This window comes from Acomys russatus, chromosome 2 (genome assembly GCF_903995435.1).
Source record: "Acomys russatus chromosome 2, mAcoRus1.1, whole genome shotgun sequence".
Lineage (NCBI taxonomy): Eukaryota > Metazoa > Chordata > Mammalia > Rodentia > Muridae > Acomys > Acomys russatus.
In genome coordinates, this window is record NC_067138.1 from 71,461,284 (window position 1) to 71,488,063 (window position 26,780).

At 46.3% G+C, this 26,780-nt stretch overlaps 1 protein-coding gene across 1 annotated transcript; it reads left to right on the top strand.

The window, feature by feature from the left end:
* The first annotated feature begins 9,668 nt into the window (after nt 1-9,668).
* Atp6v1g1 (ATPase H+ transporting V1 subunit G1) lies at nt 9,669-16,158 on the top strand. Its single transcript, XM_051163108.1, has 3 exons — nt 9,669-9,842; nt 13,661-13,761; nt 15,761-16,158. The coding sequence occupies exons 1-3, from the start codon at nt 9,761-9,763 to the stop codon at nt 15,932-15,934; spliced, it is 357 nt and encodes a 118-aa protein (XP_051019065.1). The 5' UTR covers nt 9,669-9,760; the 3' UTR covers nt 15,935-16,158.
* Nucleotides 16,159-26,780: the final 10,622 nt, after the last annotated feature.

The window sequence follows — 26,780 nt, forward strand, 5'->3', positions numbered from 1 at the left end:
CTACAAGGGCACTGTGCTGCCCAGCTTTATGTCAACTTGACACAAGCTTGAGTCATCAGAAAGGAGGGAGCCTCAATTCAGAAAATGTCTCAATAAGGCTGGGCTGTAGACAAGCCTGTAGAACATTTTCATAATTAGTGATTTGATGTAAAAATGCCTAACCCATTGGTTCTCAGCCTTCCCAGCACTGTAACTCTTTAAAAGAGTTCCTCATGTTGTGGTGACCCCAGCCATAAAATGATTTTTGTTGCTGTTATGAAATATAATGAAAAACTTGTGTTTTCCGATACTCTTTGGTGAGCTCTGTGAAAGGGTCATTCAACCCCCAGAGAAGTAGTGACCCATAGGTTGAGAAACACTGGCCTACCCCGTTGTGGGTTGTACCACCCTGGGTTGGTGGTCTTGGGTTCTAACAGGCTGAGCAAGGCATAGGGAGCAAGCAAACCAATAAGTAACGCCTCTCCATGGCCTCTGTATTGATCACTGCCTCCAGGTCCCTGCACTGACTTTCTTCAAAGATGGACTACAATGTGAAAGTGCAAGCCAAATAAACCCTTCCTTATTGTTTTTTTTAAAAATTATCTGTATTATCAGTAGGTCTGGCTAGCAATCAATTAAGACATAGACACTTGTTATATTTTAAAATAGTCTTAGTTAACCTGGGGCAGAGCAGATATCAATCCTCTAAACTACCTCCCATAGTGGGGCAGGCATGGGATCCCTGTCTCAATCCCATGCCATCTATTTCTAATAACTTCTATCAAGTTTCCTCCCATCCATAATCCCAAATACTTGTTAATGTTCTTTACCTGGGCCAGATTCTCCATCCACACAGGCCATGTGCTTCTCCTCCATCTAACCCATGGTGGCCTTCCTCTCTTCACTTCTGGTCTCTCTCCTTTCTCCTCCTGGCCATCCTTTTTTCTTCCCAGAATTCCTTCCTCTCCTAGTCCCACCTATCTCCTGTCCTGCCCAGGTGGGATGGTCACACAGACAGCAAGCATCAAAATACATCAGACCATCCCCCAACATTTCCTCCCCAACTTGCTTTTTAGCTATAGTGTTTCATCACAAGAACAAAAGCTCTAAGACTGCGCTCTTGACTGCTGAGCCATCTCTCTGGCTGCTAGCCTCAAGGATGTTTTCACTGCAAACAAAGTGATGCCGAATGATAAGTTCCCATTCCTCTTTCCCTGCAGTTCCAGGAAACAATCATTCTACTCTGTCTGCATGAGTTTGGTCACTTTTACAAGTGAAATATTTGCCCCTTCATGACTGGCTTATTTCACTTAGCACACTGTCCTCATGTTTCCTCCAAATTGTAGCACGGATCAAAATTTCCTTCTTTTTAAGGTTGACTAATAATCTGCTGTCAGCATATACCATGTTTTGTTTACTTATAGGTCGATTCCACTTATTGGCTACAATCAACAATGCTGCTGGTACCGGAGCCAATCTGACCTGTTCATCACTTGAAAGCCAATATTTGGGAATTGATGGTGGGAAGCAAGTTTATTTTAGGGTTAGCATCTTCTAAGATGGAGGGGCTAGCATCCATAATGTTCTGTCCTGGAGAACCCAGGCATAAAGGGCTTTTATGGGAAAAGGAAGAGGGAGCAGAGAACAGTGGATAGGAAGGCAGTGTGTTAGTAGGGCCTTTGTGTTACCCAAGGGTGTGTCTCCTCTTTTCTTTTCCCCCCACCCCATCTCCCCATCAGATTATTCATGGACCTCAACTACCTGGGACTTGTTGGGGGATCCCACCTGGCCAGGGCAAAGGAGATAGGTGTGGCTAAGGTTCCTGGGCTTAGAGAGGAATCTTGGGAAGAAGAACAGGAAGACCCGAGAGACCCTGAGGAGAAGGAAGAGGAAGGCCGCCATGGATTAGATGGAGGAGAAGCACATGGCTGGCATGGATGGAGGATTTGGCCCAGATGAAGAATATTAGCAAGTATTTGGGATTAGGGATGGGAGGTAGCTTGATAAAAGTTATTAGAAACAGATGGCATGGGATTGGGACAAGTATGGAATACCTGCCCTACCATGGAAAGTAGTTTAAGTGATTGATATCTGCCCTGTCCCAGGTTAACTAAGGCTATTTTAAAATATAACAAGTGTCTGTGTTTTAATTGATTGCTAGCCCGGCCTACAGATAATACTGATAATACAGATAATTTAAAAACAACAGGGACTAATCTCTGTGTAACCCTTCTTATAACAGTTGGGTTAGTTTTCTGCAAGATACCCACAAACATTTACATGTTTTCTATTAGCTGATACATAGAACTAAAGATGGAGGGGTGCACTATACATTCTGGTGTTCTTTTAAGGTTCCCAGATGTTCCAGGTTTTGTAAAGATTATTTAGCGATTAGTAACCCTTTGCAGGTCCTCTTTAGAAGTTAGAATGCTGGCACAGAGGAAAGGAAGTATTTAAGATTCACAAGTAGGAAAGAACATGGTAGGTGCCAGCATACAAGAACTGTGTGACTCACTTGGCTCTCCAGTGTCCCCAGGTCTCTCTGCCAAAATCTACAGCAAGATCACCATCACAAGCTGGAATAACAAACGTCATGATAGACAGGTTCTCTTCCTGTGAGGTACAAGTGGCCCTGGCTGCTAGGTTCAACCTGAAGGAACCAGCAATGGGTGCTGTTAGAATATCCATGGCTGGCTTAGGTGACAGCAGCCTTCCTTTGCCCAGATCCTGGGAATCATTGCTGGCACAGAGGCCAGCTCTTCTGCCACACCCATGGACCCCGGAGGTGTGGAGCAGAACCAGATAGGTGCCAACACAGTTTCCCTAACCTGCTGGAGGTGGATTGCTGCACTGCCATGCATGTCCCTAGTCAGTCACATGGGGCCATTTTTGTGACTTTGCCGTCTAGGATTGCAATTGCTTCTCGTGGGTCTCTTACTCTCTGTGGAAGCTGCCTATGAAAGCTCTCGGAGGGCTCTGCTTCGCTGCCTGCAGTCAGTGTCCTCACAGACGCAGAGGGTTGGGTGGGTTTTCAATGCTTTCTTGTCTGCTTTGTGTCCAGCTGTGGTTTAAATATCCATTTCTCCCCGATGACTAATGGCTTGGATGGCCCCACGCATTAATTGAATGTTAGAAATGCTCAGGAGTCTCCTCGTTAAAGCGAGAATTTCCTTCACTTGTCCTTCTGCCATCCTGTTGATGGAAGTAGCTCAGTGTTTGTCCTGCTTGCATTTGCTTGTGGTAGCAATATCTTTTGATGTTTGCTGTTGTGTATTTCAGACGTTTTCCCAGGTGCTTGTTAGGGATCTGCTCTAGTTTCCACCAGTGGCAGCCTGATGGTGTAAAAACATGATTAAGTGTATTAGCGATCATTAAATGACCCTGTACATTCAACAAAAGAGGAGGAGAGGAAGTGACCTCAAGGATGACTCAAGGGAGGGGATGCCAAGGATAATGCACAGGGAGTGGCCACTATTTCACAGCTACGCAGTGTAGAAACACTTGATTGAGACACTGCTCTAAGGTCCGTTAGTGCATACTCAGAAGTCAAACATCTGCATCATGAGGTATTTTTATTTTTTATTTTGTGCTTTACTGTAGTGACTACACTATTTATATGCTGACTACTGATGCTCAAGATTTCTATTTTCTCCATGCCCCTGCAGCATTCTTTTTGTCTTTTGATAGTTGCCCACCTAACAAGTATTAAATAATAAAGCCAACTTTTGTTAGTCCTTTCATGTGTTATTTTATTATTTGGGAGGGGGCTGTGTGTATGTAGGTTTTTGTCTTCATGTGTTGGTGCAGCACTTGCATGCAGTAGCCATGGTGGTCAGAAGACCTCATCAGATCCTCTGGAATTGGAGTTGCAGGTGGCTATGGACTACCACACGTGTGCTGGGAACTGAACCCAGGTCCTTTGCAAGAACACTAAGTGTTTTTAATTACATCTCTTCACTCCCACAAACTATCCATCTATCTATCTATCTATCTATCTATCTATCTATCTATCTATCATCTGAGACAGGGTGCTTCTGTCCCAAAACTTTCTATGTATATATACGAAGAGAAGAGGCTAGCATTGAACTCAAGAGATCCATCTGCCTCTGCTTCCTGAATTCTAGGGTTGTAGGTATGTGCCACCATGCTCAGATGGGATCTTTATTTAGTTTAATACATCTAGAATAATGTCAAATCTACCTGAAATTAATAACGATTAATAAAATTAATCAAAATTAATAAAATTAATCAAATATTTCATTTCTTATATGGAGTCTTTAAAATCTGATGTGCATTTTAAACATTGAGACCATTTCAATAAGCTCTACCTAGCCAGACTCCACAATAGGCTCTACAGTTTGGAAAGTTGTAGAACCATTAGGAAGCAGAGCCTTGCTAAAGACCGTAAGTCATGGGGCTGGCTTTGAGGCTTGGTAGTCCAGCCCTATTTCCTGTCTACTTTCTGTAGACTATGGCTCTAGTCACCATGTCTTCCCCTCTGTACTGTCTGGTTTTGTGTGTCAACTTGACACAAGTTAAAGTCACCTAACAGAGAGGAAGGAGCTTCAGCTGAGGAAAACGCTCCATGAGATCCAGCTGAAGGGCATTTTCTCAATTAGTGATCAATGGGGGAGGGCCCAGCTCACTGTGGGTGGTTCCATCCCTGGGCTGGTGGTCCTGGGTTCTATAAGAAAGCAGACTGAGCAAGCCAAAGGGAGCAAGCCAGTAAGCAGCACTCCTCTATGGCCTCTGCCTCAGCTCCTTTCTGCCTTAGGTTCCTGTCCTGCTTGAGTTCCTGTCTTGAGTTCCTCCAATATTAGAAGTATAAGCCCAATGGACACTTTCCTCCCCAACTTCCCTTTTAGTCATGGTGAAACCCGATAGAAACTCTAACTAAGATACCCTTTGAGATGAACTGTACCATCAAACTGGAATTTCTTGCTCTTCACCTTATTTTTTGAGGCAGGGTCTTTTGGCTGAACTCAGAGCTCTCCTATATGACTAATCTAGCCACCCTGTTTGCTATTGGCATTCTCTGTATTTCTTTACCTTCCAACTGCTGGAGTTATAAATTGCCCCCCCCCCTAGCATTTACACAGGTGTTGTGATCTGAGAACAAACCCTCATGTTTCAATGGCAAGGACATCATCTACCGAGCCATCCCCTCAGCATATCATGGTTTTTGAGGCACAGTCTCTCACAGGGTTCTGGAGTTCATTGATTCAGCTAGTCTGGTTGGCCGAGCAAGCCCTAGAAGCTCTATTGGCAAGGTCGGGAGATTGAACTCGGGTCATTATGCTTGAATTCGGAGCCCTTTACTGATTGAGTCATCTGCTCAGCTTCTGTTACCAACCTCATCTTAACATATGAAGAGTTGAGCTCAGAGAGGTGAAATAATTGCTCAAGGTTAGGCAGGAAGGGGAGGCCATGGGTGGAGTCAGAAGCCAGGCCTTCTGTGCTTTCAGCCTGCCTGAGTTACACCTGGGCTGGAGCCTGGGAAAGGAATCATTGCGCAGGCTATGTCTGGCCAACCCACATATATTCATTGCTTTTCTCACTGCTGTGACTAAATAGCTGACAAGAAACAACTCAGGGAAGGGAAGGTTTAGTTCACTTACACACAGGCACAGAATCCCCCCCCCCAAAAAATAAAATAAAATAAAAATTAAAAAAAGTATTTAAAAAAGCCTATGAGTCTCATTCAGAAGAGTCAATAGAACAGACACGGAAAGTGCTTGAGGAGAGGGAACAGGAAGAGAGCCTTCCTCAGAGGTCCTCTGAAAGACTCCACCCAGCAAGGGATCGAAGCAGATGCTGAGTCTCACAGCCAAGCCTTGGGGCAGAGTGCAGGGAGTCTTATGGAAGACTTGAGGGCTAGAAGGACATGAAAGGGACAGGAGCTCCACAAGGAAACCAACAAAGTCAGCAAATATGGGCCCAGGGGGACCTGCAGGGACTGATGCACCAACCAAGAACCATGCTTGGAGATGACCTAAAGCTCCTGCTCCGATAGGCAGCTCGGTCTCCATGTGAGTCCTATACTTTGGGGAGTAGGGGCTGTCTCTGACATGGACTCTGCGGCTCACTTGTTGATCACTTCCTACTGGTGGGGCAACCTTGCCAGGCCACAGAGGAAGAAGAGGATGCAGGCAGTCCAGATGAGACTTGATAGGCTGGGGTCGGATGATAGGGGAGGAGCGCTTCCCATTTCTGAGGACAAGGGGAGGAGGAAGATGGAGGGAGCGTGGGACATGGAGGAGACTACAATTAGGAGGTAAAGTGAATACATTAGCAATAAATACATTTGAAAAAAGAAACAGGAGGCTCCTGTACTACAGATATAAGATAGTATTAGAACATGAATGACACAAGTGCATAATTTTAAGGAAAATAACAAAGACAATTCCCAAGATACCTGAATATTTGACTGAGAGACAATAGTAATTCAAATATCAGTGTTCTAAATATTTCCATGTGTTTTTAAATTTTTTATTTAGTTTTATTTTATGTGCACTGGTATGTACGTGTCAGATGTCTTGGAACTGAAGTTACAGACAGTTGTGAGCTGCCATGTGAGTGTCGGGAATTGAACCCAGGTCCTTTGGAAGAGCAGACAGTGCTCTTAACCAGTGAGCCATCTCTCCAGCCCCCTCTTAAGTATTTTATTACCCTTTCATGGTAGCCATTCTACTGTATATGAAGTATTATCTGATTACACTTTGATTTACATTGCTAATATTAATGACAGAGCATTGTTCGTGTTTTGGGGCAATACATCTTTTTAAAAGTTCTATTAAAGTTATTTATATCTTTGTTTTTTAAAAAATGTTTATGAGTTCTGGGCACGGTGGCACATGCATGGTGTCCCAATACTCAGTAGGCAGAGAGATGAATTGATCTCTTTGAGTTAGAGGCCAGCCTGGTCTACACAGAGAGTTCTAGGCCAGCCAGGTGACATAATGAAACCCTGTCAAATTTTTACAGTCTCCCTCTCATGTTTATATGTTGGTATACACACGACATAGTATGTATATGGAGGTCAGAGGACAACTTTGGGAGTCTGTTCTCTGCTTGCACCACCTACGATCTGGGATGAAACTCAGTGGTCAGGCTTGTCTTCATTGAGTCATCTAATTGACACATGATTGAAGACATTTCTATGGTACAATAAGCCACAGTTATTTATCTCCTTGTCTGTAAGTGGGCATTTGTGTCATTTTTTCTCAATAATCTCTTAATTTTTCTCCTGTCTCTACAGTGCATATTGTTCTCCACAGATTGTCTGAGTCTATTGTGTTTTCTGGGAACACAAACATTGGTCAATCTCCCCAAGAAATTATCGACTGGATTTAAAAGTCCCAGAGAGTATTCATCCCCTGGTTCTTATGTTATGTGCAACCTGAATCAAGGGAAACGCTTTGAATCATGAATCTACACTCATCCTCTGGTGCAGAGAGATTTCTAGAAAAAATGTATCTTGGCATTACTTTATGTTCTCAATATTTCACAGACTCTAAGAGGTCATCTGATCCTTTTCAAAGCCCACGGGAGTCCTGCTGAAGAGCACACTTGGCTGGAGATGTCAGTCTACAGCCCTGAAGAGAGGCAAACATTCCATTTGGCAGTCAGTAGGGGTGTGACCGCAGACAAATTACTTAACCTGCTGAGGTTCTGTCTGGACATTATCCAGTGAGATTGTTATTTCATAGCAGTTCTAACATGCTGGCAGGAGTCAGTTTGGTGTGTGGCACAGTGCACTGCAAGCCTCGGTTCCTATCTTGCCTGCCCTCCCCCCTGGGAACAGAATGAAGGCCTGGCACTTGGTAGTGGTGACCTCTGAAGACGCCACATCTGAGCGGAAGGTCCTGAAGACTGACAGCCTGGAAGTTCATGATGGAAGAGAGAAGCAATTTTTCAGAGGGAGAACTAAAGTCATCTTGGCCTGTACTTAGCTTCCTTATTAATAGCCATTTCCTATAGACCCCTCACCTCTGCTCTGGCAGCTCTGTGGCCACTAGATGAATGTTTGGAATGTACTGCTAAGCCCACAGGCCACTGACTTTCTCCAGCCCTAATGCTAAGGGTATTGTAAAACAGCATGCTGAACCCACACTGCAGTCAGCCGTCTACCTGTTGTACCCACCCATGTATTCGGTAAATATATTGTACACATATTGGGTAAAATTCTTTACAACTTTTTGTTCTCTGACCATGAATATAACCTCTTCTTCAGTGGGTTGTGCCATTCAGGGGACTCCGAACCTGTTGTTCCTGGGCCATGATCACATTGGGCTCTCTCTCTTATTCGATTTGGAACAGGAACTCTGTTTTCTGTCTACAGTAGGGAAGGGCTATAAACTGTGTTTTAGGTGTCACCCCTAGGATAGCCTTCATATCCTTTTTATCTCCATTACGGCCCACACTGTCCTATCTTCACTAGCAGGCACTTCTTCAAACACTTTGCAAGCTGCCTTCATTTATTATGCTATAATTATTTGTTTAAATCACTGTCTTAATTTTTAAAGTTAATTGTGTGGGTGGGTGGCAGTAGTAATGCCTATGTCATTGTGTCTGTGGATGTCAGAAGACAGCTTGCAGGAGCCATTTCTCTCTTTCCTCCACGTGGGTCCCTGGGGGTAGAAGTCACATGGTTAAGTTTTGAGGTGAAGTCTTTACCATGAGCCATCACTCTGTCTCCAGGATCAAAGGAGGAGTGTGCACACACCGAGTGTTTGTCAACAGTTATGGAAACTGCACTATTCATTCCTAAACTTGGTTTAGAGGGAGGAGCAGGGGACTTACCTACAATGCTTGAGGCCCTAAGTTCCAAGCCTAGTACCACAAAAAGGCATGGCAACTGGCCGGAATTCCTGTGTGAGTTAGTGAGTGTGTGCATGCATATTTGCTAGTGTCTGAACCCAAGGCTTCAGAACTTCTTCTCTGAACTTCTTTGATAGACTTTTGTTTTCTTTTTTCCTTTCCCTTTCTTTCTTTCTTTCTTTTTCTTTCTTTCTTTTTTGACATTGGGTTTCTCTGTGTAGCCCCGAGTGTCCTGGAACTCACACTGTCGAATACATTAGCCTCAAATCAGAAGCTGCCTCTGCCTCTGCTTGGATTAAAGGTGTACGCCTCTCTCTCTTTTTCCCTCTCAAACATGGTCTGACAATGCAATCTAGTTACGCCTTGAACTCAATCCTCTTGCCGCAGGATCCTGATATGGGTGTGCAGAGTTTGCAGCCTGTACCACTCTATATATATACAGCACTGCTTGCTGATAGGGTCCAACTTCCAAAGAAAGTTCCAGAAAGGTAGGAAGCCTTGCTGGAAGAATAGTGGTACTATAAAGTTTGGGTCCTTGTTTCTGGACTTAAACGTGGACACACTATCAATTAAGAGACGAGGGAAATAACAGCGTGGCCCAGGGGCAGGATCAGCCAAAATCCAGCCTTTGACAGGTGATTAATGCAGGGGCAAAGATCAGGAGCAACCATCCCTCAACGCGCAGACGCAGTGGAACAGCTCGGCGATTTTCCCTCCTTGCTCCGCTCCGTCCCGCCCCGCCCCGCTCCACCCCGCCCCACCCCGCCCCATTTCCTGGGAGTGACCGGACTCAAAAGCGATCAGCTGAGACGCCGGCGTGAGTCATTTAATGACGGGGCGGGGCTTCCGCGCGCCGCGCAGGCGCAGATCGTGGGTGGCGGGTCAGGTGACCTGCGGGACTTCTGGGTGTGCTTGAGCGGTTGACTTAGGCCGTTCTCTCGGCCAAAGAGTCTTCGCAGCCATGGCGAGTCAGTCGCAGGGCATTCAGCAGCTCCTGCAGGCCGAGAAGCGGGCGGCCGAGAAGGTGTCCGAGGCCCGCAAGCGTGAGCTCCGGGGCGGGGCGGGGCGGGGCGGGCTGCTTAGGCAGGGGTCGGCGGCCTAGGGAGGCCGGGGACAGTGTCGGAGCCAGAAGCTGCCTGGGCGGTACCTGGAAGCCTTGAGGCGGGACCGCAAGTGGATTCGTCCCCTTCTCGGGGTGGACGCCGTGTAATGGGCCACTCACAGAAATTGTTCCCACCTGATCCGGCCCAGCCACTGGAACCCCCAGGTGTTGAACCTGCAAGCCTAAATCATCCTGGCTGCCTCTCCCGTCGGTCACTTTAAGCCATTGGGCAACCTCTGGCTTGACTTGTGTCCGTCTTTTGCTCCAGCACCTTACTTGAACCACCTGAGTTCATGTGACTGCCTAACTCGTTCATTCCTCTCCCCCTCCGCCCCCCCCCCCCGCCGAAAACTTGCTAGAAAAGTGCCCAGTTCCTCGTCATCACAGGTCATTTCATGTTCCAGTGGAGGAGAACGTATCAGTTTGGATGTGTGTGAAAGGACAATGTTGAGAGGGACAAGGTAGCCCAGAAAAGTCTATTTAGTACTTTCTAGTATTCTGCAACCCATTTCTTTTTTTCCACAGCAGTCACCTACTTAAAATTCTAATATAACTTGCCCCACACCTTTCCTTCCAGTCAACACTTTAGAGCCGGTGCAAAAGGGAGCTGGCGCTTCCTAATGGACTAAAGGAAGTGCTTTCATCAATCCGGCTTTTGTTTTCTTTCCTAAGAATGTCCCTGTGAAGTCTCTTCCAGCTGTACTGGGTCACTATGAACTTTCAAGGCAGCTTCATGTGGGCCTCTACAAGCCTTTTTAACGCACGGTTTGCTCTGATTGGAAGTACCTCTCTCAGTGTCATCCCACTCTTAGGCTTAGTCTTCTTGGATCTCAAAATGTAGGCAGCAGTTGTCATTCAGTCTCCTCTCAGACAAGGAAGCCCCTCCCTAAAGCCTATTGTGGACATAGAATTAGAGTGAACTGTTGGTTTCCATGGCCCCGTCTCTAGAATAAGCTTTTGGAAACTGGAACCTGTGTCTCAGTAACTTGACGTATCCAGTTTTCCAAGGCGAGCAGACAGTGTATTTACTTCTATTTTGCAGGTGGGAAAAATGAGACTCAGAGATGATTTGACGAGACTCTGGGAAACAGTATGGGGATGAGAGACCTTTCTCATGCAAGGATGTTTTCTTAGTATAAAACTTGCAGTACACATCTCTCACCTCGTTTTGGGGAGCTGAGAACCCTGAGAGATCTGCCTGCCTCTGCTCCTCAGTGCTGGCTGGCATGAAAGGCATGTGCCATCACACTCACCCCCAAGTAAATTTCAAGTGTGGCTCTGTTAGGAATTGTGTTATTCTTTCTTTCCTAGGAGACATTTTCTCTGAGTGCTAGGGATTGTGAGAAGCCTTTTCTTTCTTCTCAGGTGGCTGGAAAGACCTGCTGCCATGCTCTTGATCCAGAATTTCCAGAATGACTTGTCGCTTTGTCCAGTGGTGACTCAGCAGCAGTAGCAAGTGTCTGTTGGGAAGTATGTGGGACTATTTGGAGGAAGTGCAAGAACAGCCACTTGGACTGTGGTGGGAATGGGCTAGTTCCTGCGTGACCTTATATGTGTAGATAGCTGTTGGTCGCTGAAGGAGTCTGTTTTAAAGGGGTCAGATTACTGCTAACTCACAATCTGAGAGTTTTAGTAGTTGGGAAGAGAGGTATTGAAAAGAGCTAAAAAAGTGAAAACTAACCCCTTTCTTGATTTGTGATCACATTTAACTTGCTCAGTAAAGAACTGGGAAGGAGCTGGGCATGGTGGTGCACTCCTGTAACCCCAGCACTCTGGAGGCAGCGGCAGAGGCAGGTGGATCACTGTGAGTTTGAGGCTAGCCTGGTCTACAGAGGGAATCCAGGACAGCCAAGGCTACACAGAGAAACCCTGTCTCGAAAAATAATAACAAAGAATTGGGAAGGAAAGCCAGTAACCCCAGCCCTCGGGAGGGAGAGACAGGTGGATTGAAGTTGCCCTGGCCTACCTGTAGAGTGAGTTCCAAGACAGCTGGAGAAGCCTTGTATTGAGAAACTCGGGTGGGGAGTGGGGGCACTGAGAAGGAACAGTGTATGATGTAAAATAATCAAGCTTAAGTTTCTCATGAAAGCATTACTTTGGGACTTTCAGGATAAAATGTGAAATAATCATCATTTCAGTTTGATTTATTGCATGATTTATTTCACTGATGTGGAACAAAATCCCTGGCTCCCATTTATAAGGTCTGGGAGACACATGATTTAAAATTGTTGAGCTGGGAATGATGACACCTAACAGTAAGGGAGGTTGATCCCAAGTAGTAGGATTCCAAGTTTGGGGCCAGCACAGGCTATGTCAAATCGGAAAGGAGGAGGACAAAAGTAACCCTGGAGACTGGGTTCTGGAAGTGTTGTGCAGTGGTGGAGTGAGTGCCTGGTGTGTCTGCTTCCCAGCATTAGGGAATGTGTATTAGGTTTGTGGTCTAGGACTATTGATTTTCAAAACAGTCTGTCAAAGATGTTTGCCAGAAGGCAGTGGTGGTCCCTAGTGCAGTCGGGAGCTGTGGGAGTTGGCAGTGATGAGTCATGAGATTACCTTGGAGTTCCTGCATAATGCTTGAGCCGTGCATGTCCTTGATAGACTATTGGTTTGGAAAAGGTCTTTGGCTTTAAACGTAGCCCACGTAGCTGATAGGGGAAGGATACTCTGTGAAAGATTGGGCCCAGCGCAGGAGTGAGCTGAAATACATACTGTGTTTTAGGTGTGGCCTTTCAGAAGTAGTCCTGGGGTGTGTAGGCAGGGAATGTTCAGAGGTAATCCTTGGGGTGTGTAGAGAAGGAATGTTTTTGACTTGCCAGACCGTGCTGATGTCATGGAGTCGGTACAATCCAGAATTCTCCTAATCAGGAACTTTGAGTTCAGTTCAGTTTCATCTATATACTTGGATAGAGTGGGCTGTGGAAAGTTGATACTACATTTAACAAAACTTGACTTTTAGATGCACGCTGTCTTTGGCTATAAATTGCTTAACCTATTTAAGTTGATCTTTTCCCTGTTGGTGAAGCTGGGCATAGGGGCACACAACTTTAATCCCAGCACTTGGGAGACAAGAGGCGGGTGGACCTGTGTCTCAGGTCCACCTGGTCTATACATAGTGGATTTCAGGACATCGAGGACTACATAGAGAGATCCTATCTCGTTTGTTTGTTTGTTTGTTTTGTTTTGTGAGCAGAAATTCAAAGCAGAGACTATGGGTTGAATGTGGTCTGACAACCTGGAGACTTGCCAACTGTGTTAAACTGCTGTCTTCCAGAGACCAGACCCCTGTTTCTCCTCCTCTCCCAGCCATGTGTGCGCTCGCACAGCTTAGCTACATTTTAGGTGGTGTCCTCGGAGTGCATTAGCCCTCAGCAAACTCCTAAGCAGAGCTGCAGCAGCACAGCTAGCTGTTCACTATTTGGGATGAGGAAGAGCTCCCTAGACGGCTGTCACCCCATCTTATGTAAGCAGGCTTTTAGTAGTTGTGACTGAGAGACTGTGCTGTGACATTGTCTCAGCGTGTGCGTGCAGTTCTGGGTATTGGATTGAGGCCTTCATGCACTGCTCTCAGCTCTACAGGGCATTTCTGTTTTGTCTCCATTTAAAGGCTGGAGGCAGAACCCACATTGTTGTTTAGATCTGTATTCCCTCTTTCCTGTGTGTGCTTCTTCTGATGTTTAAACTATTTTCTTCCTTGAAAATCATCTACTTGGCTGCTCTGCTTTGAGACACTTCTTGATGTCTGTCTCTCTTTGAAAACAGGAAAGAACCGGAGGCTGAAGCAGGCCAAAGAAGAAGCCCAGGCTGAGATTGAACAGTACCGCCTGCAGAGGGAGAAGGAGTTCAAGGCCAAGGAAGCTGCGGTGGGGCTCTGTCTCTCTTCATTGCTGCCTTCCTTCTTTGTGCAGATCTGGAAATACCCAGCACAGCTTAGAGCCACACAGTTTGGGGGTTTAGGGAGGGTTGTTTTGTTTTTTGTGATACTGTTGATGGAATCTTTGACCTTTGCAGGCTAACAAGTTCTCTATTGCTCACCGCCTATCCACACCCCCGTCTCTGTTCATTGTATGGTTTGTTTGCTGCTCAGCTTGTCTCTTGATGTTCATTTTTATTTATTCACTATATCAAATTCTAGTATTCACTTAATTTGTTGTGAATTAATCTTGTAGACACTTGACATGTGCCAGGTACCATGTTAGATGCTGGGGGATCAACCAGGAACAGTAGTCTCTGTCTCTGCTTCCATGGAGTTTAACTTACCCTAAGTCCTACAGACCTATAGCTGTGAACACTGCTTTGACAATCTAAATGTGAATAAAATGGAACCTGCACCTCAGTAAAGTATACAGAGTTAGCACTATGGTAGGAGACTGTGATACATAAAGTGATGCACGGAGGCAGATCTTGGGGGAAACAAAGGCTGCAGAGGAGCTTGTAGAAGGAGGAAAGAGCTGTGCGGCCTTCCATACAGTTGACACTGGTTCACAGTTCACTGGCCTAGTTAAAAATCCCAAGTGAAAATTGAGCTTGCCCTCATGTAAGAGTTGAGGTGACTACTCTGGGCTCTTCTCAGTCCTGCCTTTAGCTTTCTGTGCTTTGCTCTCAAGCTCTGTATAGTTGGTCTCCATACCTGCTCAGGCCAAGGTGCAATGATTGTAGGCATCCATGCCTGCTTCTTGGCTTTAAGTAACACAGGCTTCCATCTTCTTTGCACTGGGTGAACTTAAAATACATTAAAATCTGCAGTGTTTCTCTTGGCAGGTTGTCACTGTAAATTATTGCACTCCACAGTAAATTCCATGTTAGGGCAGCCATCTTGTGTCCACATGTCCCACAGTTGCTTATGAGATACTGTCAGTGCTGTACTGTAAAGCACACTTTATGCCTTTTTAGTGTAGTCCCAGGGTAGCACCGTATGGCACACGGCTCATATTCATGGAACAGAGGCAGTGCTCAGTGTCCACATGCTGAATTACATGTGTGTATCTCGGTGTGAGTTTAGCACCATTTTCCCACTTGTGGATTTTTAAAAAATTATATGTAGGAGTCTTTTTTGCATGCATGCGTGTGTATATGTATGTGTACTATGTGCATATCTGATGCCCTCTGAGGCCAGAAGAGGCATTGGATCCCTTCCAACTGGAGTTACAGATGCTTGAGAGCCACCAGGTAAGTGCTGGGAACCAAACTTGGGTGTTCAGAAGAGCAGCAAATGCTTTTAACTGCTGACACCCATCTCTCCAGTCCCCATATTTTTACTTTTAAAGCCACTTTATGCTTTCACTTTGAAAGCTAACGTTACTGATACTGTTGTATTATTTTTTGCTTATAGACTGCGTGTTTTACAGTTCATGTTGCTGAATAGTGTTCTCTTGTATAGATCTATCAGAGTTTATAAACAGTTGCATTTGTTGGGTTGTATTTGTGTACACACACACATGCAGTTGTTAGTTGTGGTACTACTGTTACTCCTGCGAGGGACTGAACTAAGTAAATCACTGTCTTTTTGGTGCTCTGTTTTCCCTCTTATGTTCAGGCAGTTCTGCTCTCATCTCACAAATGTGGGTCACAAATGTGCCCAGTCTGGGTGGTGTCATAGTTGGTGAATCTCTGTTGGCTCCAGCCTTTACTAAGGACTGCATATTAGACCATGGAACACTATATACCGTGCATAGCAGTGAGCTCTGGTGGAGCTCCTGATTCATCACATAGCTGTCCTCAGAGGTTACTTTGCCTGCCACTGATGTGTTGCATTCTCCTTTAAGGAATTGGGGCTTTTCCTAGGCCAGGAGGTAGATTGCTTAATGGCTCAATCAGAGAATCTTCCTGATGTCCCCTTGTATCCTATCTCCTCTGCTGCAGGCGCTGGGGTCCCATGGCAGTTGTAGCAGTGAGGTGGAAAAGGAGACCCAGGAGAAGATGACCATCCTCCAGAACTACTTCCAGAAGAACAGGGATGAAGTCCTGGATAACCTCTTGGCCTTTGTGTGTGACATCCGGCCAGAAATCCACGAGAACTACCGCATAAATGGATAGGAGGTGGAAGCACCTGCTCTGTGGTTGGCGTGGGAGATGTCCTCACAGGACAGGAAACCTCCACAGAGCTCGAGTCCTGCTTTGGAAGGCATTAAATTATTTCTCTATGCTGTTGTAGGTCCCTTCGCTTTTTGAGAATATCACATCTAGCTTTTTGTACAGATTTAGTACATACCTGAAGTTTCATCTTCTTACCTCTGTATTTTTAAGGACTTTATGTCACCTGTTTTCCTATGTGTTAATGCAAGTAACAGGTACCAATGTTGACTTTCCTGTTATTAGTCTAGTAGAAAAAAAAAAACAATTCTTTGAAGAAAGAAAGGGACTAAATTGTTCCCTTCCACTTTCTTAAAGGTCAGGGGCGTTACCTATGAAAAAGTAGTAAATAGCTATTTGTAACTCCATGAAGCAGCAGCCAGCCTTACATAGTCCATCCTGGCTAGTTTAGGACAGCCAACATGCTGTGGAGGTTGCTGTTACTGTATCCTAACCCAAATACTAGATACTAGGACTCCACTTGTTACAGGTTATTTGTTGTGCTTGTAATCATTTAAAAGTAAAACTTTGTCTTGCCTTTCTTCAGTCTGGCTCTTCTTTTTGATAACGCAAAATGCATCTTGACCAGATGTTGAACAGAATTTCACTTAGGAGTCAACAGGTTTCAGATTTGCATATATTACTTCCAAATACTCAAGGTGTTCATTTTATTCTAAAGGAAATTGCTTGTGATTTCACCCTTTGCTGTAGAAATCAGCAAGCAACTAAAGAGCCTGTGGCTTGCCTTTTGTCTAGAGAAATGGTTCTTAACCTATGGCTTGTGACACTTTTGGAGGTTGCACGTTAGATATCCTGCATATCAGATATTTATATGATTCCTAACAGCAAAATTAGAGTTATGAAGTAGCAATGAAATAATTTTATGATTGGGGAGGGGTCACCACAAATGAGTGTCTTAGCATTAGCAATGTTGAGAGCCACTGGCCTCGAGGGACTCCTGTGTCAGGCAGCCTTGAATATACCTGTGTAATGAGCAAAGTGAGTGATGTGTAACTTCCCTGGCTCCTCAGTGTGAGCTACCTGGTGGATCTCTGCAGACTAACAGGCTTTCTTTGGTTGCAGAGTAATTTGTAGTGGATAGAAACAGTCAAGAATGTTAGGGCCTTTCCTTTTCCCACAGCAGTTTGAGGCACCACTGTTTTCTGTTCCTCACAGCCATTTATTCTTAGGTATCTGGTCATTTCTGTAACTGTGTCTTTTTTTTTTTTTTTAAGTAGTTGAAGGCAAGCTGGGTGTGGTAGTGCAAGGCTTTAATCCCAGCACTCTGGAGGCAGAGGCAGGTGGATCACTGTGAGTTCAAGGCCAGACTGGTCTACAAAGTGAATCCAGGACAGCCAAGGCTACACAGGCTACACAAGGCTACCTGTCTCAAAAAAACAAAAAAAGTAGTTGAAGGCTTCAAGGGTTTCCTGCCTCGGTTCCCATTGTCCTGTTAAAACAGGTGAGGCTCACTGGGGCTCTGGAGCTGCTGCTCAGGCTCAGGTGTGGAAAGGTGTCAGGCCCTCCTGCTTGCACTACTTTCTTTAGCAGCTTCCTAGTGGCATGCTGCTTGCTTCTCTTTGCCCAAGGGTTGGTTCTAGGTCTTCTATGCTTCCTTAGTGAGACTATTACTGTCTCCTAGCTTTACCACTCACATTGAAAACCCGCATTTAATTTTTCCAGCCTGTCTCTTTCAAATAGTCATAACGTTGATTGTTTGGCTTTTTGTTCTCTCCTTCTTAACATGTTCCAACACATCATTTTAAGACTTCAGTCTCACAATGGAATACTATTCACCTATCAAAAACAAGGAAATCTTGAAATTTGCAGACACATGGATGGAACTAGAAATGATCATCCTGAGTAGGTAACCCAGACCCAGAAAAACACACGTGGTGTATACTCACTTATAAGTGGATATTAGCCCACCATAGATATCCTCTGAAAGACCACCCAGTGGGGGATTGGGAACAGATACTGGGACATGCAGCTGGACTCTGGGCAAAAAGCTGCAAATTGATTTCAAGAGTTGGGAGATGGAAAGATGGGGTGGGGGTGGGGGCAATGTCAGAAGTTCCACAAGACTATCAAGGCTGGCAGATCTGGACCCGGACATGAAGGTGGGGGTGGTTGTGCAAACTGATGCATCAACCAAGGACATGGCAAGCAGAGAACCTAGACCCCCTGAGAAGATGTAGCCAATGGGCAGCTCGTTCTGCACATGGGGAGGGAGAGGAACGAGGCTGCCTCTGACAAGAACTCTGCTGCCCTCGATTTGATCTCTGCCCCTTAGGGGAGAGGCCATGTGGGAACACAGAGGAAGGGGATGCAGGCTATCCAGATGAGACCTGATAGGCTCTGGTCACACAGGTGTGGGAGGAGGTTCCCCACCTGTCAGAGGTCATGGGAGGGGAATAGCATGAAAAAGGGAGGGAAGATGGGAACAGGAAGATAAGAGCAAGGGGATTACAATCTGGACGTAATGTGAATAAATTATAATGATAAAAAATGTTGAAGTTTCACATTAAAAAAAAAAAGACCAGTCTCTATAGGCACTACTTTTTAACTATTTGTGGTTCCTTAATGCCTCTACCTCCTAACCCCCCTCCTCCCCTCCTCCCAGGTAGGAGAGAAAAAGGGTCAGAAGGGACAGGGGACATAGTTCAGTCTTAGTTCCAGTTGGTTAGGGTCATTGGGTTCTTTGGGGAAAATACCAACCTCAGTCGTCAGGACATCCAGCAGTACAGCAGAAACAGCAGCCTTCTTTCTGTCTCCTTGAAGCATCCTTCCTCTCTGGGCTCTGATATTTATACCTTCTCAGAGTTCTCAGAATTGAACTAACTGCAGCTGGTAACCGCAGAAGGTTATCAACTGTGTACAAACTAAAAAACTTCACCATATTCCCAGACTTGGGATTAAAACAAAAGCCTGTTTTTAGAGAAACCGAAATTTACACTGAACAGTCTTGGTACAGCTAAGTGTAGAGGCTTCTAACCTCCACCTGTTGCTTTTTTGAAACTGGAGGAGCATGCAGGAACACTGGTTTAGACCTGTGTGCTGTTGATCTGGGAAGCACTAGGCAAATACCCTTAACTCTGAGCTACATCCTCAGCCTTGGTGCTTTGGGTTTTGTTTCAGACTGCATCTCATTATGTACCCTTGGATGGCCTAGAACTGTGTAGACCAAGCTGGCCTCAAACTCACAGGTCTTTCCTCTGTCTTCCCAGTGCTGGTATTAAAAGCATGTGCCATCTAAACTGAGCCTTGGCATTTTTAACCCTGCTGCCCAGTATGTTAATCCTGTATTCTTAGACTTGCACATAAATGATGATCTGACTCCAAGCCAAGCAGCTTAGGATGGATGGCCCAGAAGGCAACAGAAGGTAGCATTTCAAAAGAAGAGTGGGATCAGTGGTCAGCTGATAGGCAAAGGTGCAGGTGAGCAGGCGAGGGCTTGGTGATTTTGGGGGAGAGGAAAGGAACCTACGTGCTTGTAGTGCAGCTGTAGAGAGAAATGATGTGGTTGATGGTGCAGGGGGTTGGGATCTGATGGCATGATTAAATGCCTGTGGAGAAAGGAATAGAGTAAGGGGAGAGATGGTATTCTGGGAGGAGTGATGTGGGGTCTGGAGGTCTTGTCACTGGAAGTGGGATTTCCTCTAGTCTGCAGCCCTGATCAGTGTTCCCAGGCAGTTTGTAGGTGCTCAGGTTTCTCCCAGGCCAGTTGAATCAAAGGTGGGGCCTAACTTGGCTTGAAAACTCTAGGGGCTTTTGTCAAGGTGTACTGTGAAAAATTAACATTTGAAAGGCTGGTCAGACACCGGAGACCAGTGGCTGCGTAGGCTCTGGTGCAGTGAACCAGAGATGCTGCAGTGCTTTGTGTGCCATTTGTCCCCATTTGAGCATAAAAAGACATGAAATATGGGTATATATGTATAGATGCGCATACATATGTGTGTGTAAATCTGGAAAAAACAATAGTGTCTCTTGACGGGAACCCTGGTCTTGGGCTTCAAAGGGAGGAGTCTTTTTTGGGTTGGTGTAACATTTTATTCATTACAAAGGTTTAGCCATGTCCTAGTCTCCACCCACTAGATGTTACTAGGGTCACCTCTGTAGTGACAACCAAAGATGTCACTGGACATTGCCGTTGTTCCTGGGTGCCAGAATCATCCCCATATCATAACTGCTGTTCTACAGTAACAAGAAAAGAATTATTAAAAATACATCAAAGCACCACATATGGTGCCTGGAACATTCTAGGTGCTCAGCAAATGTTTCCTGTTTCTGAAATACAACAAAGACCTACTTCTTAAAAAGTTTGACACAAGTTGGGTTTCTTTGGGACAGCTGTTGGACATGTGGTGAGTGGGTGATGAGGCCCATTCTACTGTGTGCCTCAACCTCAGTCTGCACCGTTGCAGAGGTAGGGAGAAAGGTGATGTCAGATCCTGTTCTCAGGAGCTTCAGTCCTCAGATGACACCTGATGCCGTGTCTCCCATTGGCCCATCCTGTCTGCAAGGGAACTGAGCGAGCTATGGACAGTGAAGAAACGTTTCTGCTACAGTTGATGTCATAGTTTTCTACATGTATGAATTTGAATGGTTGCATTGTTGGGCTTGGTAGGGCACGCCTTTAATCCCAGTGCTTAGGAGGCAGAGGCAAGTCGATCTCTGTGAGTTCTAGGCCAGCCTGCTTTGCAAATCGAGTTCCAGAGTGAATGTTTGCATTTATATTAATCAATGTACTCTTCAATTTAAAAAAAAATATTTAAAAAATGTGTATGAGTGTTTTGCCTGAATGTGTATATGTATGCCCACCATATCTGTGCCTGGAAAGAGAGAGAGAGAGTCTCTAGAATTGGAGCTCTAGGCAGTTGTAAACTGCCATGTAGATGCTGGGAACAGAGCCTTTGTCCTCTGGTAGAAGAACAGCTGGTGAGCGCTTGCGCTCGCGCTCTCTCTCTCTCTCTCTCTCTCTCTCTCTCTCTCTCTCTCTCTCTCCCCTCTCTCCCTCTCTTTATCCCCCCCCCCCACCTCTCTGGTGTTTAAAGACAGGGTTTCTCTGTGTAGCCTTGGCTGTCCTAGATTCACTTTGTAGACTAGGCTGGCCTCGAACTCACAGAGATCCACTTATCCACTTGCCTCTGCCTCCTTTAATGCTGGGATTACAGGCCTATGCCACTGCACTGGGCATAGCTAGTGCTCTTAACTGCTGAGCCATCTCTCCAGCCCCTTACCAATTTACCCCTTCGCATTTTTTTTTTTAAACCAGATTTGAGGTATGGGGATTGAACCAGGCAAGGATGTGTGTGTGTCACAGCCAAGATTCTTCAGTTCTTTTAAGCATCTATGCCTTTAACTCTTGTGTAGTCTTCGTTGAGCTTTCCGTGTCTCTTGTTCCTTATCTGTTCTATGTACATCCCTTTCCCCAAAGTTCATCACTTCGTCTGGGTAGTTGTGTAGTTTCCTGGACAGGATTTCCCAATTACTCGTTGCAAACATGAGAACATTCTGTTTGCCGTAGCTTAGCCTTAAAGTCTCAGATGGAAAGCATACCATAGCTTACAGTCAGGTTTTGTAATCTTGTGGGTAATCTGAACAGTTCCCTTTGTATTGGTAATAACTCAAGAGGGATGAAGCAATTGACACTACACACTTCCTAATCTCTGCAAAACAAAACAAAACAAAACAACCAAAATACCCAGTCAGGAGCCTCATTCTATTTTGAGGCCTTTAGCTCCTGATGTTAGAGGTATGATTCCATCTTCATGCATGAGAAAACCAGGCCCAGAGGCTTCACGATGTCAAAGGTCACAGAACAAGAAAGGGACAGAGTCAGTTCAGAGCAGCATTGTGCTGCTGCAAGTCAGGCTGCCAGGCTCCAAAGTCAGGCTTGTGTTGTGTACTGTTGTCTCCACTCACCTGCCCCTAGGCCAAGCAAGCAAAGCCTGCAGCAAATGTTCTGCATTTCTGGGCACACTGAGCCTGTTTCCACTCAAGATGACTGATGGCACCAGAAGTCAACTAAAGCCATCCTTCCCAAAATTGGAGCTTTGATGAGTTCTGCATGCCTCTCATTTTTCACATCGCCCCTCCCCCCCAGGAGTACTGTGGCAGATGGCAAGACTTATTTTTTTTTTTTTTCCTATCCATCTTCCATCCCGTCAGTGGCTCTAGAGTTCCTGCAAAAGCTTGTATACACCAGGCAGCTCTAGCTTTGCTCTTTGCCTCCTTCCTGTGCAAATAGACTATGCACGGTCTTCTTGGAACGATTTGGCTGGTGTTTTGGGGAGAAGATGCCAACCAGGATATTGTGTCAACATTTACTTCTCTGTCTCTTAATGGCAAATGAGGCTGGGCAGCTCCTGCATCAGGTGTGACCTTAAGGACATGTTGACTGTGTTGGGAGGCATGACTGACAGGGGCTGCCTACCTCCGACCTTTTCTACTTGGAAATGACAGCGAAGAGTGGCAGTGTTCCGTGCCACATGGCAACAGCTGCAGATAACATCAGAAGAGAAGCTGAGCTGACAGCGTAGAGGGGGCTACATCTTAGAGTTCTGTGGCTGTGAGGAGACATCACGACCACACGCTCTATAAGGACACCATTTAATTGGGGCTGCCTTGCAATTTCAGAGGTATAGCCCATTATTGTCATTTTAGGAAAACTTTCGGCCTGCAGGCAGACATGGTGCCGGAGAAGGGGCAGAAAGTTCTATAGTTTGATGTGCTGCAGGTAGAGAATGTGTCACTGTGCATAGCTTGGGCATAGGAGATCTCAAAGCCTCTGACACCGCTGCCCCACAGTGACACAAGGCCACACCTCCTAATAGTGCCACTGCCTACGGGGCCAAGCATTCAAACACATGAGTCTATGGGAACCATACCTATTTCATATAGGAATTCACTCGTGGCTCCACTCCATTTGTCCCTTGTGCCTATCCCTGGCACTTACTGCTCTGTCACTCTACCCTTGCTGCCTTTCCTAACAGGAACTCAGCAGTTTTTCTTCTGGTTTTGACCCAGGTTTCTGACAGATGGTGTGTTGTTTGCCTCCTAGCACACTTGACGAGGGAGGGCAGCAGCTATGTGTTTGGCTCTGTGCTCGCTCACATGCTGCCATACTATAGTGTCTCAAGGTGGTGTACTTCCGATTGTGCAACTTGCAAGAGGTGGATAGATGTGGAGCCACTAACACAGTGGCACCTTTTTATTTTTAAAATCACTTTACAGCCTGATACTAGCCCCCTCTCCTCTCCTCCAAGTCCCTCTCACACCCCTCTCCCATTCGCCTCTCTCCTCAGAGAAGGGGGTGGCTGAGGGGTACCAACCTACCCTAGCACCTCAAGTCCCAGCAGGACTAAGCTCATCCTCTCTCTCTCTGAGGCCAGACAAGGCAGCCCAGTTAGGGAGAAGGGATCCAAAGGCAGGGAACAGAGTCAGAGACACCTCCTACTCCCATTATTAAGGGACCCACATGATGACTGTGCTACATATCTGTTACATGTGTGTAGGGGTCATGTCCAGCCCACGTAAGCTCTTTGGTGGTTCAGTCTCTAAGCCTCCATGGGCCCAGGTTAGTTTACTCTGTAGGTCTTTGACCCCTCCGGCTCCCTCGATCTTTCCTCCCACTCTTCCACAGAACTTCCCCAGCTCTGCTTATCGTTTGGCTGTGGGTCTCTACGTTTCCATCAGCTGCTGGAGGAAGCCTTTCAGAAGACAGTTAAGCTAGGCTCCTGTCTGCAAGCAAAGCAGAGTGTCATCAATAGTGTCAGGGGTTGGCGCTCTCCAGTGGGGTGGGTCTCAAGTAGGTCTAGTCATTGGGCTGTCATTTCCCCAGTCTCTGCTCCATCTTTATCCCTACAGTTCTTGTAAGTGAGACAAAATTTTGGGTCAAAGGTTTTATGGGTGGGTTGGTGTCCCCCTCCCTCCAGTGATACTTTTTAATAGAAACACTTTTGTAAATAATTTTTTGAATAGTACGCATATAGCAGCATGGATGGTAATTACAGGTATTGATACACACAATGTCTCCAATGTCTGCAATAGTATTGCTTCTACTGTGTAAATTAAGAGACAGGTTTAGAGTGTTTAAGTCAGTTATTCAAGGACACAGTTAATTAGCTAGTGGCAAAGGCTGCATTGGAATCTGTGACTCTTGGACTTCTGGCCTGAGCTGTTGCGTGATCTGACCAGTTTGCTCAGCCTCTGGCAATGTGTCAAGCAGCATTCCTGACAGAAACTAGAAAGTCAGTGAATGTAATTTGCAAACCAGTTATTCTTATTATTCTTATTATTATTTTATTCTTTTACTTCATCCATGCATTCAGATGTGTTTAAGGAAAGGCTGTGGGTTGGGCACTGGACAGCTATGAGCAGGGCAGAAATGGCCCAAGGACTTGACGGTTTATGCTCCCTGGGAAAGAATGAAGCAATAGCCATACCTCATGATAAGTGTAATTGTAGGTTAAACAAGAACCATCGCCGCGGAGGAGGACAGCCTAAGGCAGGACAGGCCTCTCAGAAGTAGGGCCGTGTCACCCAAGACCTAAGAATGGGCCAGTCGGGTGATGGGGATGAGCTGGCACTCATCTCCCAGATGGAGAGAGATGATCTGAGGTAAGCACTGAGACCTGGAAGTGAAAGAGTCGGGTGCAGGAGGAACTGAGAGACACTCTATTTATGGAGCATGGGGTTTGTGGAGAGGACAGTGATTCATCCAGGGTTGGCTGCAGGTGGTACAGCTTGAAATGACCAAAAAGCCCTGGAGACCCCATCAGGCTGTCACCACTAGAGTCAGCTCTGCAGTGTTTCACTGGATTTTATGGTCCTTTTCCCTTGCAAGAGGATCGCCTCCTCCTCCACCCAGGCTTTCAGATATGCAGACACTTGTGTTGCTACAGGGCGCACCTTGCTTGTCAGAACACTTTCTAAGCACTCAACATTTGGTCTTTGACAATCCCACATCAGCAGGTGTCACTGACTTTTCTAGAATAAGCAAACAGAGCTGCCCAGAGCACACAGGCTGCTACATGGTGCACCAGTGCAGCCCTACCCTGCCCTGCCGGCAGCTTTCCAAGTTCCCTTTTGTGTACCTGTAGGGTGCTGATGTGTCGCAGAAAACTTTGTGCTGAAGCATGAAGAGTGAAGACAGGCTGCTGGGAAGGCAGAAGGGCGTCTCTGTTGTCAGGGAGGAGATAGGCCTTGCTCCAGAGGCCGGGTTGAGAGATCGAGGCTAGGCCACACAGCTTGTTGCTGGTTCCTTTTCAATAGCCTGTCAGCATTTAGAAGCATTTGGGTTTTTTGTTCCCAGGCTTCTAAATTACTATCAGCAAGTTGATCACACTACACAGGAAGCTTCCATGAACTGTTTTCACTGCCCAGTGCTGGCAACTGAACAGTACTGATTTGCTCACAAATAATTCATATTTAGTAGCTTGCCTCCTTGATCCTCCCTTGTTCCCATGGGCACTGGCATGGGATATATTAATTTGGGTTTCCAGTTCATTCTTGCGGCCTTCAAACATCCTGCAGCTGTATGTAAGTCCTGTGGTCTGAAAGTCCTCAAGAATTTGACAGTAACTGTTGAAAAAAAGAAAAGAAATGTGTGTCTGTGTGTGCAAGACCACTTGTAGAAACACGGGCAGTGGCATGTGCATGCCTTAGTCCCTCTTGCAAGCCAGAGTAGGAACCATGTACCCATGGATCATTCAGGAGGGACAAGGCAAAGGGAGGCCCATTTTTACAGAAGTGTATGATCTCCTTAAAAGGAAATGGGGCCATTGATGCAGGCACTAAGTATCTAGGGTCCTTGTTGAAAGACAATGGTTATCAATTGAATAGAATCTGTTCCTTTTATACAAACACATACTCTAAAGAAAAGGACACGCAGTTAGCCAGATCTGGTGGTGTCAGAGCAACCAAGCAAGGTGAACCCAAGACTAGTGATTGGAAAAAGCAGGTCATCACAGACCATCTTTAATATCAAGGAGTAGGGTGAGAAAGTGTGGGATTGAACACCGCACACATCATTTCCGGCGGTGGTGGCGCACTCCTTTAATTCCAGCACTTGGGAGGCAGAGGCAGGCCTCTGAGTTTGAGGCCAGCCTGGTCTACAGACTGATTCCAGGACAGCCAAGGCTAGGAAGAGAAACCCTGTCTCGACGCCCCCACTCCAACAAAACAAAAAACAACAACCAAAAAAAACCCCCCAAAAACAAAAAAACCCACCCCCCCACCAAACCGACAACAACAAAACACTTCACACAATTTCATGGCAGTGATAACTAAGTATTTTAAAACAAAACACAGACACATTTAATTTCCCAGAGAAGTGGAGACCACACGGACGCTCTCAATATGGCACACTGTTTCTCATTAAAAAAAACAAGCCTCGATGAAACTTCTGGTCCCGAGTGTTGCCTCATGCACCGGATCCCGTGACTCTCCGTCACTCGGGACAGGCCTCCCCGCCCCGCCGCTCCTTCACTGCGGGGACGAGCCTAGATCCCATGCACGTGGCGGGCGCGGGGCCCCTTCCGGCGCCCTAGGGGAGCGTGGCTGATGAAACGCTCCCGGCTTGGCCCGGGAGACGCGCTCGGCGGCTCGGCGGAGGAGACTCGCTGGGGGAGCGCGCTGGAGGCGGGCGCGCGGGGGCGGGGGGAGGGGGCGGCGGCGCCGGGACGCCTGGGCGCAGAAGGGGCGCGGAGCCTCTGTCCCTGCTCGTCCCCGGGGCCATCAGCGAAGCGGTAAGTACGCGCGGGCCGTGCGCGCACTCGTGCGTCCGCGCCCGCGCTCGGGGGGGTTG